Consider the following 14,404-nt stretch of genomic DNA (forward strand, 5'->3'; position numbering starts at 1 on the left):
TTCACATCATGCAGTTTTGGTACCTTGATACTCCTAACTTCCATGGCTCCATTTGATAAAATCCTTGGATTTGTCACTTCATGAGGTATTTAGAGGTCTCAGTTAAAGAGCCTCACAAAACTACAAATATAAATTATTACATAAGACATTGTGATGAAAATTAAAGTGGAATATAGTGCTATAATTGTGTAATGTGAAGGAAATCTGTTTTTAAAAAAGCACCTTATCCAGAGATGTTCTGAAGGCTGTGGCAGAATTGTGGTTTGGGAGTAAATAGAATTGATTTGCCAGTTGAATGGGGGGGACAAGTGGAATACTGTATATCTCAAATTACCGAGGCAATAACACAAGTGCCGCTTTGTCTTGTGATGGCAAACATAAAAGCCATTAACACAGTATATTTTGCCCCAGTTTATTTCAGCAGTTAGGAACTTGAAACATTCACACCTGGCTCCAGCAGACAGGAGTCCTTTGCCCCACCCGGGTCATTCCACAGATATATAAACCCATTTTCCTACTTCCAACAGACCTCACTACCTCTGAGGATGCTTGCCATAGATGCAGGCGAAACGTCAGGAGAAAATGCCTCTAGAACATGGCCATATGTAGCCCGGAAAAACCTACAACAACCCAGTTAGGAACTTCTTTCTGACTCTGCAAATATCTGTCTGAATGAGAGTGGTGTTTGGCTTTAAATGGCTTTCCTTAATGTATTCATATTGCCAGATTTAATTAGTTACCTTGTGTCATGATACTCTTATATTCACCAGGAGATGCCAACTGGCTTGGATGATACAACAGAGTAGAGAAACCATGAAAGAAATGACTACAGCAAACACCAGAGAGCTATGAGCATAAGTTTAGCACGTTCTTTTTGGTTCCCCACTCCTGCTCACTGCTAATTACTGTGTATGTACTTCAGCAAATGATCTTCCTAAAGAGAAGAGGGAATTTTATATGTTCTTAAGAGTGCTATATATATGCCAAAATAAAAAATGGCAAACCTTGAAGGTTGATAAATTAATTTTCTTAAATGTAGTCATTCTTGTTTTTTGCAAGCCACGTTTATTGTTGGGTGTAGCCTAGCTCAAACTTCTTTTCATCTTGCCTATTATGAAAGCTGAAACCTAGAATAACTGGTGGCAAGTGATAAAAATAGCAAGCAGATCAAACAGTTCCCCAGTAACAAATGACCTTAGTAGTGGATTGGAAGTCTTGGCTGATGATGTGGAGAAGACCCACAAATGGATTCATTCTGGAGCCTCTTTGTATCTCAGATTTCTCAGTCCTTTAAGCCGCCTTGAAAACATATTGGTGAATATATAACTAAACAAATGTTTGAAATTTCATTTCAAGATACTGTATAGTGTATTCAAATAATATTATTGTAAATGCCGTTCATATTTTGAAATACTAATGGGATCATAAAGCTTTTGTTTGTTTTTTTCATTTAAAAAAGAACCAATAAACAATAGTACTTGATTATATAAACTATAGTGTAAAAAATTCCAGGAAGCTAGCTATTTAGGCAAAACTTTCTTGGTCTTCCAATCCATTTTCAGTCAGTAACAAATATTTTTCTATGTGTTCAATGTTCTTTCACCCTGATCTTTCTTTTCCTCCTTTGTCTGGCACATTGGCTAACTTCTGGCACAATCAAATCATAGTTTGACATTACATCTGAATTAAGAAACTCTGGTTAAAACAAATTAGAATTGTAAACTTGGATCAAACAGTGGTTTGCTACAACTTTTATAGTTTGTGCATAGTGGAAAATATGATTTAATCACACCAGGATATTAAGCTGAGTGTACACGATGAAGAGAGTGATCATTGCCACCACTGTTGTTGTGTGTGTGCCTTCATGTTGACTGGTGATTTATGGCCCGCATGAGTATTTGGTGCACTCTTTATCGATATTGTCCATGCTTTATGTCGCAACAGTTTTTAAATTGATTTTTCTGCACTTCAGCCCTCCCACCTGACCCTTATAATTATAATGGTAGGTCACTCAGGAGGATGGGGAAGATGATTTCAATAGCTGTTACATGTCAGGTTTCAAAGAGTGTTTCTCAATGTAGTTACAGCTTTATTCGGAAGCTGGCGTCGCTCTCCTGCAACTGAATAATCCGAAGGGTTTCCAAGAACTGAACCAGCAAGCTAAGAAGAACATGACTATAGAGGGGAAAGAACTGACACTTAATCCTGCTTATTTATTATGGGATCTCAGTTCCATCAGTCAGGTGGGCAATATCCTCATGTTATTAGTAAATGATTGTTGTAGCATTTGTGAGATTTTTTAAAGAAATGATTTCATTAGAAGTGCATTTTATGTTGTGATGTAGGTCAATTTACAATGATTTCAAAACTACCTTTCATGCAGTGTAAAATGTGGCTCAAAATTGATTCAGTTGACGTGGACTGTATTTACATGCTGTGTTAAGCCCATGATTTATGTTAAGTATGGTGTGTTGCACATGAACTATCCTACAGCTACCAAACAAATGACATTTTGTTCCTCCCATTTCTAGTATTTATTTATCCATTTTATCAACTCTTGTATTTGGTTGAGCAGCTTTAAAAACCAGCTAGGGATAAGTCACAATTCTGGGATGAGATGAAATGACAAGCCAAGGCTTAGGGCAGCCTTTGGCCTAAATCCATTTAGCAGTCGCAACTTCAGTAGACTGTTGAATTGGTGGGATTTAGGCAAGTATCACCTTACCTTTCACCACTTAATTCAGTGGATCTATTGTAGCTGAGACTCGTAGTTCAGTTTAGATTATAGTCTGCAAACCAACTCAGTTGCAATTGTGTTTGGTCAACAAACCATGTTTTGTGCCTGGAAATGGTTTCAACAACTAATATTCAGAAAAAACATGATTTTTCTTTTTGTTATGGGCAGTCCCAGCCATATATAATATGCACACACACAGGCACATGCATCTTTAGTCACTGATTTCGTATGACCTTGCTGAATTTGCTTTATTTCCATGAGTGGAAGTCCTATCAGCTAAATGTTTTGCTGGCTCATTTGCTTTCAGAGGATTAAGTAGCCCTTTACTACGGCTCTTTGAGAGGAACAGGAGCTATTGATAGATCCTTTGGATTTCCATTTCCAAAATGCATTATTTTCCATGACAGTTCTTGTGACAGTTCATCCCTTGAAAATATGCTCTGGGAATGGTGCCACCATGATGATTGGAAAATGTGATTCCTGGGATGGAGATTCTATTTTTGAAGAATTTTAGCTCCTGGAAATGTCTGCATGACCTTCCCCAAGGATGCATCAAGTCAGTTGAATGCTATGAAGAGAATGGGTTGCAGAAATAATGTGTTGGATAATCAATTCCTTTCATCTGTAATACCCAGTGACTTCAAAAAGAAAGATGGAATTGATTGTGATAGCTTGCTTACATTTGCCCAAACTTATCACATCACTTTGTTTTATTTGCGAAAATCGGGCAGTCTTGGGGAGATAGCAAATATATTTTTGGATTATCATCCCAACCTGACAAAAATTACCTTGTCATTTGACAAGTTTATGTGTATCTTTTCACCCAAACTCTCTCTGGATGAAAAAAACAGCAGAGTAGCTCTCTGTGTTTCATAATAATGGGAAAACTTAAATGTGTCCACCACTGTTTTACCAATGATATATAAGCATAGTATGTACCACTCTCTCCTTAACAGTCAAAACAGGATGAAGACATTTCAGCCAGCCGTTTTGAAGACAATGAGGAGCTGCGATACTCCTTACGATCAATAGAGAGGCATGCACCTTGGGTACGCCATATCTTCATAGTCACTAATGGACAGATACCTTCCTGGCTCAATTTGGATAACCCTCGGTTAACAATAGTAACACATCAGGTAAAAAAAATCTAACATGTCAATTCTATCCTTGGATAAAACGATTTAAAATCTTTCTAATATTAATACCAGATTTGAATAGAGAAGACAATAGAAGTATTTGTAAACTGTGCTTATAGTCATAGGTTAGCATGACATGAACCAGTAAGACTGAGCCATTATGAGTTCAAGTTTGTATGATCCACTTCCCCTTTTCCCCTCCAGAAAGAGTTTGGAAACATTCATTTGTTTAACTGTGGATTTACTATGTGATCTGGACCAATAAAGTGTCATTTGGACTGATAAACAATAATGTTGTTAGCACTAGCCTTGTTTAGTTTAAAAAACAAGCCAGCATGCATAAGTGTAATTTGAAATTGTTTATTTGTTAAGCCACAGTTGATGATGTCATCTAAATTGACACATAGAATGGTTAGTATTATAGAATCATAGAATAATAGAGTTGGAGAGACCACATGGGCCATCTAGTCCAAACTCCTGCCATGCAGGAAAATCAAAGTCTCACTGACAAATGACCACCCAACCTCTGTTTAAAAGTTTCCAAGGAAGCAGCTTCCACCACAGACCGAGACAGAGAGTTCCACTGTTGAACATCTCATATGGTCAGGAAGTTCTTCCTAATGTTTAGATGAAATCTTCCTTCCTGTAATTTGAACCCATTACTCCTAGTCCTAGTTTTAAGGGCAGCAGAGAACAAATCTGCTCCCTTATGACATCCTTTCACATATTTATACATAGCTATCATGTGTCCTCTCAACCTTCGCTTCTTCAGGCTAAACATAACCAGTTCTTTAAGACGCTTCTCATAGAGCATGGTCCCCAGACAATTGATCATTTTAGTCGCCTTTTGGTACTTGCATTCCACATCATAATTGGCAGCCCTTCAAGATATGTTTTAAATTCTGGTTAATTGGATATCTCTGATTTGAAACCTGTAGCTGGCACTATCTTGCAAATATTAAGTGAATCCATGTGTGGAGCTAGAATTGATCATTGTGTGCTTGCTGCTTATTTGAAGTATTGTTGGATTATTTGCCATTTACTGGGCTGAATATGTCCTTAAACAGGAATGGTCATGTTCTGGATCTTGTAGAACCACACTAACCAATTTCCCCAGTATCCTTCTGCAGTTTCCCTCACTACCTTGTGAGCGACGAGTCTTCCAATGAGAATTGTCTTAATGTTAGATCTTGGTAGGCCCCAGAACAAAGGGTTGCTTACAAGTAAAGTTTACTGGAAACAATCTTTATGCAACCTTCTCAATAATAAGAGAAAGCTCATTCTGATGAGTCAACAAACCCCTTTTTCTTTATACCTCCTCTTGTCGTTGAAGCTGGTACTTCTAAAGGCCATTTACATTCCAGAGTACTAATCATACTCTGGCACATCCTTATAACTTCCATCTCCCTACTCCCCAGTTAACATCCTCATTTCCCATAGCTCTGAAACAAATGGCAAGGAGATTATTCCAACCAACGGTGGAAATGGCTCCATGATATTTATGGATATTGCTATGAATCTTAAACACCATATTGAGTACTCCAGTATGGTGTTTAAGAATAATCTGCAGCTCAGATTATTCCCACTCCTGTTCTAGAAGAACCAGTGTTGATTTTTCCATGTTGTTGTTTTATGTGTATAATTATCTTATTTGTCCTAGATTATTTTGTAGATAAACATGCTTTAATTATTGCATGCACACATGGTATTTGAAAAATAAAGAGGAGAATTTCAAAGTAATGCTTAAACATGTATGGGGAGAGTTTTGAAATGGTTTCTAATGCATATATATGTGTATGATTTTTTAAATGTTTAGGATATATTTCAGAACGTGAGTCACCTTCCCACCTTTAGTTCCCCTGCTATTGAAAGCCACATTCACCGTATTGCAGGTCTGTCTCAGAAGTTTATTTATTTAAATGATGATGTGATGTTTGGGAAGGATGTTTGGCCTGATGATTTCTATAGTCACTCCAAAGGTCAAAAGGTAAGCTGTTTGCAAAAATGTTTGATGTATAGAATTTTGTTGAATTGTAATTTTAAAAGATAACATTTTAAAGTTCTGAAAATAACTTTGAAAGGATAGTATTCTGGCACACATGAACTTAAGGTCATTTGCTGACAAACCCTTCCATTTTATACCCTTGGAAGTATTTTCCTGCTATTTTTGTTTCCATGGGTTTTTTAAAATGTCAGAGGCGAATTGAGAATATACTGCAAATTGTTTCTTGTGTGAGGGAATCGGCCGTCTACAAAGACATTGCCCAGTGCACACCCAGATGTGTTACCATCTTGTTGGAAGCTTCTCTCATGTCCCCGCATGGGAAGCTGGGGCTGACAAATGGGAGCTCACCTGGCACAAGGGTTTAACCCATTGCGCCACCACAATGTTTAGAAATACATGCAAGGCTGGTTTGGCAGGCATCGATACAGTGGCAAATCTATTTTTTTAGAGCTTCATTGAAATACTAAAAATGCACAAAAAGTCATTTTGAGAATGAAGTGATTTATCTGATTTCTCTTCCTTTCCTTCTGGTTGTCAGGTTTATTTGACTTGGCCTGTGCCAAACTGTGCCGAAGGATGTCCTGGTTCATGGATTAAAGATGGCTACTGTGATAAAGCCTGTAACAATTCTGCTTGTGATTGGGATGGAGGTGATTGCACTGGTAAGAAGGTATCCATATTGAGTACTGGACATAAACTTTCCTAGGGTTATCAGAATATTTAATCAAGTAATGACTATGCTCAGACTTAAGAAAACAAGTTTTTAGCTGACCAACATTTTTTTTCTCTTCTGCTTTTATTGCCTTGAGATTCAAAAAGTTGCAGTATACATTTGAGGACACTGTTTTCCTTTTTTTTTCCTTTTAGGTAATAGTGTGGGGAGCCGTTTTGGTGCTGGCGGTGGAGCAGGAGGAGGTGTTGGGAATGTCCAGCCTTGGCAGTTTGGTGGAGGAATAAGTGGAGTTTCATACTGTAACCAAGGCTGTGCTAATTCATGGCTAGCTGATAAATTCTGTGACCAGGCATGCAATGTCCTTCCATGTGGATTTGATGCTGGCGACTGTGGACAAGGTATGTTAATGCTACATAAGTGAGGATGGCCCTTTAATTATCAATACCTTTTGATGTATATTTTGTGGAGTCATTCATCTGGTTCTGTTAGTACAGCTTGTTTGCTTCATATGTATTCTGTCCATATTGAGTTGTGTTAAACTCAGGACATCAGGTACAGATTAATCGAATAGAAGGGAGGCCAAGGGTGGGAACCTCTGCCAATTTTGTGTATATACAGTGCTTTTTTACTGCCCAAAACTGAAAAAAGCAGTTGTATCATTTTCAGCTTCACTTTTGACTATTGTGAATTCTTGAGGGTTTTGGAAGTTTTGGAGATCACGTAGGGTGGAGGAGTGCTATGGCTTTCCCCATTTAGAAGTATTTTTAAGTGTTGTTGTTATTATTATTATTATTATTATTATTATTATTATTATTATTCCTGCAAAAGCCTGCTCTCATTCAGGGTTGCAGGCTATGGCAGTGGGGCATTCTGAAGGAAAAAAAACCTTGACCCAAAATGTTAAAAATGTTAGTGTATGTGCACGAAAATGAGAGTAGTGATTACCTGCATTCTAAGTGTTACATTTGAAAGCCACTCTTAGGCCTCTTCCATACTGCCCCTATATCCCAGGAGCAGATCCCAGATTTTCTGCTTATTCCAGATTGTCTGGCAGTTCAGACTCATACAATCCAGTTTAAAGCAGATAATCTGGGATCAGATCCTGGGATATAGGGGCAGTGTAGAAGGGGCCTTAGTTCCATTTGGGAACAAAGCAGGATATAAATCAAATAAATAAATAAATAAATAGACAATGATAATGGAAACACTTTAAAAAAACTTCTCTTGTATTCCAGATCACTTTGATGAGCTTTACAAAGTGACTCTTCAAAAGAATCAGACCCATTATGTGATTCCCAAAGGTGAATATCTACCTTATTTCAGCTTTGCTGACATAGCCAAGAAAGGACTGGAAGGTGCATATAGTGATAATCCAGTTATACGGCATGCTTCCATTGCAAACAAATGGAAGACAATCCACTTAATAATGCATAGTGGAATGAATGCAACTGTACTCTATTTCAACCTTACATTTCAAAATAAAGATGACGAAGAGTTTAAGATGCAGATAACCCTAGAAGTGGAGACAAGAGAGGAACCAAAAACAAATACAACTTCTACCCAGAAACCCGAAGGTGATGTGAAAGCTACAACTTCAGTGCCAGAAGCTGAAATTATATTTGAGGATGTTCCCGATGAAGAACGTTTTCCAAAAATTAAAAAACACCCAAATGGCACATTTGAGAGCATGGACGAAGACATGATAATTCAACCAGTAAATATGTCTGACCTCCCAGAAAATGTGAAATTATCTCTGCAGGATCTGGAGTTACAGCTCATTGTTGGTGACATTACCCAGAAAGGGTATAATCGGTCCAAGGCTGCTATCTTGAGGCCTTTCCAGATAATGCCTGTAGCAACAAAGGAAGCAAAAAATAATTCCCAGAAGATGCAGAAAAATGAAAGATATGATGGCTTGATAAATGGGAATAAGTCTGCAATTGGGCATTTTGACAATGCCAAACTCGAAATGGGAGGAAATTTTCACAGAAAGTTTCCTCCAGAATTTGCTCCTGCAGGTAATGCTATTGTGGCAATGAAAGTAAACAGTCATTTCCCACTAAGAGGCAGTTCCACAGTAAGGTCTGCTCCTGTAATTAAAGACATTGTTGAAAAGCCCGAATATCCAGAGAAAACCTTGAACACCATCATACAGAAAGAGGCTCAGAAGTCCAAAGAAATGAGGAAAGGAAGAGCTACAGAAAAAAAGAAAGACAATGTTAATATTGATCCATCACTTGCTAAGGAAGATGTAGCAGAAAGTCAAGTCTTACCAGGAAGAAAATTGCAGTATTACACTGGAAATTATCGAGGCTTTTTGCCATGGGAGAAACACAAATATTTCCAAGATCTTCTTGAAGTGAGTATCCAATATAACTAGAAATGTGTCAAGAGTTGAGGGTTTTGAGCAGGCCTTTTATTTGCTGATTCTGGTGCTTATTTGGTTGTATTTCCTTTATTTCTCATGTTTTCTGCTGTCAGAACATTTTGTAGTAGAACAACCCATAAGGTCAGGCCTCCAGTAGATTGAATGAAATAATCATTTGATCTAGGAAAGTATAAAATGATTTTTGCCAGGCTTGTCGTGACATTCAGTTAAAAATGTATGTGGGTCATTTTAGTCAATTTTATTGTTCGCTTGCTAATGTAGACATGAGGTATATATACACATATATATACACATATATTCCTGCTTTCCAGGAGGAAGAGGCGTTAAAGAAGGAGATGGCCTATTTTACAGATAGTAAACAGATTGGGAGGCAGCTGAAGGATACATTTGCTGACTCTCTCAGATATGTAAACAAGCTTTTGAACAGCAAGTTTGGATTCACATCCCGGAAAGTTCCTGCTCATATGCCTCACATGATCGATCGAAAAGTCATGCAAGAATTACAAGATTTGTGAGTCAAACATTGTTCCTTTTTCTTGGGATATCGTATGTTGCCTACTTGGATCCTTGGGCCTAGGTGTTTATCTAATTTGTAAAATAGGTTTCACAAACAGCACATATGGAATAGGCAATAGAAGAATCTGTTGTATACCTTTCTGCTTTAGGTTAGCCTGTCCCATTCCTTTGTAGGTTTGAAAAATATGTATCTGCACCAAAATTGTTTGCCTTTTTGAGCTTTTTTCTCATAATTTTGAGAAATTTTGATAGTTTAAAAATGTTTTATCTTTTAGGGGGTGACTTCACATTTTCAGGTCAATTTTAGATCAGATGCTCACCTCTTTTTTGAAAAAAAATAGGCCTAAAAATGTTGAGGTGAGTTTGCCTCCAGCAAAATGGCCTGGGAGGTTTTAAGGCACAGAGATTCAGCAGGTGGTGGAAATGGAAGACGCAGCCTATCCAAGGTGCTAGTGGATACCTCCCAATCTCTAGCAGTTGCCCATCTCTTTTGCCCTGTTTGGACAAAATTCTTCAAATGTATATGAAATCAGTTAAAGTAACCATTTGTTCTTGACAGATTTCCTGAGGAGTTTGACAAGACCTCATTTCACAAAGTACGCCACTCCGAAGATATGCAGTTTGCCTTTTCATATTTCTACTATCTCATGAGTGCTGTTCAGCCACTTAATATCTCCCAGGTTTTTGATGAAGTTGATACAGATCAATCTGGAATTTTATCTGATCGAGAGATACGTACACTGGCCACAAGAATTCATGAACTCCCTTTAAGTTTGCAGGTAACTTTTTAAAGAAAGGCATTGAAGATACTGGGTTGCTTTGAGTTTTTTGGGCTGTATGGCCATGTTCCAGCTGCATGCTCTCCTGATGTTTTGCCTGCATGTATGGTTTGCCTCATTGCCAACAGAAGTTCTGAACAGCCAACCCACAGATGCAGGCAAAATGTCAGGAGAGAATGCAGATGGAACATGGCCATACAGCCTGAAAAACTCACAGCAACCCAGTGATTCCCTCTGTGAAAGCCTTCAACAACACATTAAAGATATTGCATATTCAGTGATGGATTTATTCGTCCAGTGCTGTAATACAAGTATTTTAACCATATACTCTGCACTTGCTATGACCACAGAGCAGAAAAAACTCAAACTTTTAGATGTGTCCCTCCAAATTTTATTTAGATTCATTTTTTCATCACCTCTAAGCAGTAATGAAGTACCATATCAACATCTGGAGGGCTGAATGTTCCTATACTTTTTGTAGAACAATAATATAATGGATAGACAACCTCTAGAGCAGTGGTTATCAACCTGTGGGTCCCCAGGTGTTTTAGCCTACAACTCCCAGAAATCCCAGCCAGTTTACCAGCTGTTAGGATTTCTGGGAATTGAAAGCCAAAAACATCTGGGGACCCACAGGTTGAGAACCACTGCTCTAGAGTTATGAGGACCCCATTGACTCTTGGGGGTGTGACACATTGTTCCTGCTACTACACCTTTGTTTTTAACTTGTTTTCAAATAAATACCCCCTTTGCCACCCTGGCCCAACCATTTTAGACATAGAAGTCAACTGGAAGAGAACTTCGTTATCACTTTCTACTTTTAAAAAAAAAGATCTTTGTTGGGCCTAAAATGACAACCTTGGCAACATTCACCCATTTTTAGTGATTCACCCTCATTGGAGTGTGGATCCCTGGAAATCTTGAAGATGGCCCTCAGGGGCTATATGATTTTATTCCCTGCCCCTGACCTATATGCTGTGGCCCTGCCGCCTATCTTCAGTATCTAACCAAAGTCAATAATTGTTAGAAGAGTATTTGCCAACAGAATTCCAGCATAGCAAAACAAACATTTAGAAACAAGTGTGCTGAGAATGTGATATTTAATCTTTAAAGATTGCTAACTTTCAGGGCACTGAAGAAACTAATATAATGTTTTTCCTCTCCTTTCTCCTTTATTAGGATCTGACAGGCCTGGAGCAAATGTTAATAAATTGTTCTAAATCCCTTCCTGTCAATATTACGCAGATTAATATTATACCACCAACTCAGGAAGCATATTATGATCCCAATCTGGTAAGGAACTACATTCTTTAATCTTCCTTATATGTATAAATAATCTGCAAAATTGTATGTTGTATCTATTAATAGTTCATATTGGTAAATATATATTTTAAAAATCTAAATTCAATATGTTCATTATATGTATAATGATTTTATTTATTAATGCATTGAAGAGTAGACCTTATTCTTAGTATATCAAATATAACCTTTGAATGCCCTATTCATTTCAAAAGTAATTGGCCATCTGGCATAAAGTAACTATAGATCAAAGGTCAGGTGCCCACACTCTTCCAGGAACACTTAGAAATGTGACTACTTAAATAGTTTCAGAGTTTTCCATGATGGGGGGTTGATTTTTACATCTGAACTGGGAGAAATGAGCTTAATGGGTTCTTTTCCTTCTAAAATGTCACGTATGTTCATGGAGCTTTCCAAAGAAGAAAAGGACAGGGCCCTATTCCTGGTGACTAACAATTTGAAATTTTATAGTTGAAAGACAGACGGCTAAAAATAGAGAAAATGGGAAATGTATAAATTAGCTTTCCACAATCTAATCTCCTCTAGTGTGATGGATTATAATTTCCATTATTCTTCGTGTCCTCTGCGAAATCCACACCTATGGGTTTCCCTTTGCGCATGCGCAGAAATCCGGAACATTCTAAGTTTGATGAATAAAAAAATGATTATTTAAGGCTCCGCCCACCTCCCCGCCCCCTCGGTATATATATCCCGCCGGATGCGGGTGAGCTCTAGTTCCTTTTCCGCGCTAATCCGGCAGCATCTTGGAACATTCGCCCACTCTCTACCGGCTTTTTTGACTAAGGACTTCCCTTCTGACTCCGTATCTCTCCACTCCTGACCCGGACAGACTGACTACTCTCTACTTCAGGCTGGCATGTCTTCTCAGTATTTTAAAAACTGCTCGGCCTGCGGGGCTACTTTGCCCGAGGCTGATAAACATTCCAAATGTTTGTTATGCTTGGGGGAGGCTCACAATCTCCAATCCTGTGAGATATGTTTAAGTTTCACCAGTAGAGCCCGCAAAGGCAGAGATAATCGTTTAAAAGCGCTCCTTTATGAACGCGCCTTGGCTCCCCAGACGCTACCTCCCCCCTCCCATTCTTCCCCAACCCAAGAGCTCACTCAGCCTCCCTCTCCACGTGCTGGAGATAGGCGAGATTCGAGCCAGGCAAACGCTTCCTCAGTGGAGCCGCCTAAAAAGAAAGCAAAGCCCTCAAAACAAGCCACGAGGTCGGCTAAATCAAAAGAAAAATCTTCAAAACAAAAAAAGGGACGGCAACTCACTGGCGAGCAGCCCTTGAGCCCTCCTATGCTGGAACCGGCCTCCCACCTTCCCGGTTCCGCCTTCCAGCCCCAAGATCCCCTCCCTCCCATGCTCCAGCTGGAAGAGCCTACTTACCTTCCCCCTCTGGAGCTCCTGGATCCGCTCCAAAATCAGCCGAACGCGGAGCTTTCTCCTCCGCCCCTTCCACCCTCCCAAGCCTCACCTCCCCCCTCCCCCAGCCCACCAGATTCGCCGGTACCGAGGGAGTCTCCTCCCTCGGAGCAGCACACTTCCGCGGCGCGGGCTCCGCGCCGCCGCCAGCGCTCTCTCTCCCCTTCCCCTCATCCCCCTCCTAACCCCCACCCTTCCAAGAGAGCTAGATCTCACGATCAATACCAGCCCTACAGCCCACAAGACTACCCTTATCACCTCTACCCTCCCCCCCGCCTTTTCCTATGTACCCCTTCTATTATCCACCCCCCCCCCACCCACGCTAAGGACTACAATACCCAGTATCCACCCCAGTTTGGATACCCATATCCACCTCATGCAGCTCCTACTGCTACACTCTCTCGCCCTCCACAAGAACACATTGAACCAGATCCCCCCCAACCATGCCAAGACCCCCTCGCACAAGCTCACCAAGAGGTTGAGACAGTAGACCTGGAGTCCACTGATGATACTCCAATCATACAGGAACCCATTCCAGATTCTGATCCTTCCCCCAAAAATTTGGAAGAATTTAAAAAGTTCTCTGCCCTGTTAATCAGACTTTCCAAATACCTTAATCTCTCTACACCTGAACCCACAGATACTGTGGTAGACCCATGCTTCACTTCTACTGAACAACAACAACCTACTTCCACTGTGTTGCCCACTTTACCATTTCTACTAAAAATCTTAAAAAATACTGGTGTTGCTCCGGCTATGATCCCGGCAACCCCCAAAAGGGCAGAAAATTTATACCGTATTGATCTTTCTTCAGCCTCATGGCTATCTAAAATGCCTAAGGCAAATTCCATTGTAACTGATGCTCAACCAAAACCTGTCCAACCAAACCAAACCTCCCCCTCTGATAAAGAGGGAAGGAAACTTGACTCTATGGCCAAAAAATTTTACTCCTCAGCATGCCTATTCGCACGCATGGCCCACTACGGAGTTTATATGAGTGTTTATCAAACCCTCCTATGGAACAAAATATCACCATACCTGGAGTTACTACCTCCAGCTGAACAACCACTTGCCATGGCTTTTAAAGAAGAAGCTCTTCTCTTATCATCTCTGCAAAAAGATCTTGCGAGAAACACAGCCGACACCTCTGGCAAACTCATTGCAGGCTCCGTGGCCCTTCGGCGCCATGCCTGGCTGAGGGCTGCTATCCTCTCTCAATCTCAACGCACCCTCATTGAAAACCTCCCCATGGATGAGGCAGGTCTATTCAATCCTGAGACTGATTCACAACTTGAACATTCTCACAAAATGAAACAAACCGTCTTCAAGTATGACCAGCAACCCTACTCCCATCAACGCCAACGATGGGGCTCATACTACTATCGCCCTCATTACTACAGCAGACCCTATAATACCTCCTTCTACAGAGGAC

At 39.8% G+C, this 14,404-nt stretch overlaps 1 protein-coding gene across 1 annotated transcript in view; it reads left to right on the plus strand.

Moving 5' to 3' along the window:
* Window positions 1-14,404, plus strand: part of GNPTAB (N-acetylglucosamine-1-phosphate transferase subunits alpha and beta) — a 50,787-nt gene that overhangs the window by 25,225 nt on the left and 11,158 nt on the right. The window contains exons 8-16 of the mRNA XM_067469235.1: window positions 2,082-2,243; window positions 3,694-3,873; window positions 5,690-5,860; window positions 6,417-6,540; window positions 6,746-6,949; window positions 7,787-8,910; window positions 9,252-9,451; window positions 10,016-10,235; window positions 11,415-11,528. Of these exons, the coding sequence (XP_067325336.1) occupies window positions 2,082-2,243; window positions 3,694-3,873; window positions 5,690-5,860; window positions 6,417-6,540; window positions 6,746-6,949; window positions 7,787-8,910; window positions 9,252-9,451; window positions 10,016-10,235; window positions 11,415-11,528 (2,499 nt within the window). The remainder of the gene's footprint in view (window positions 1-2,081; window positions 2,244-3,693; window positions 3,874-5,689; window positions 5,861-6,416; window positions 6,541-6,745; window positions 6,950-7,786; window positions 8,911-9,251; window positions 9,452-10,015; window positions 10,236-11,414; window positions 11,529-14,404) is intronic.

The sequence above is a fragment of the Anolis sagrei genome, chromosome 5, assembly GCF_037176765.1.
Source record: "Anolis sagrei isolate rAnoSag1 chromosome 5, rAnoSag1.mat, whole genome shotgun sequence".
NCBI lineage: Eukaryota > Metazoa > Chordata > Lepidosauria > Squamata > Dactyloidae > Anolis > Anolis sagrei.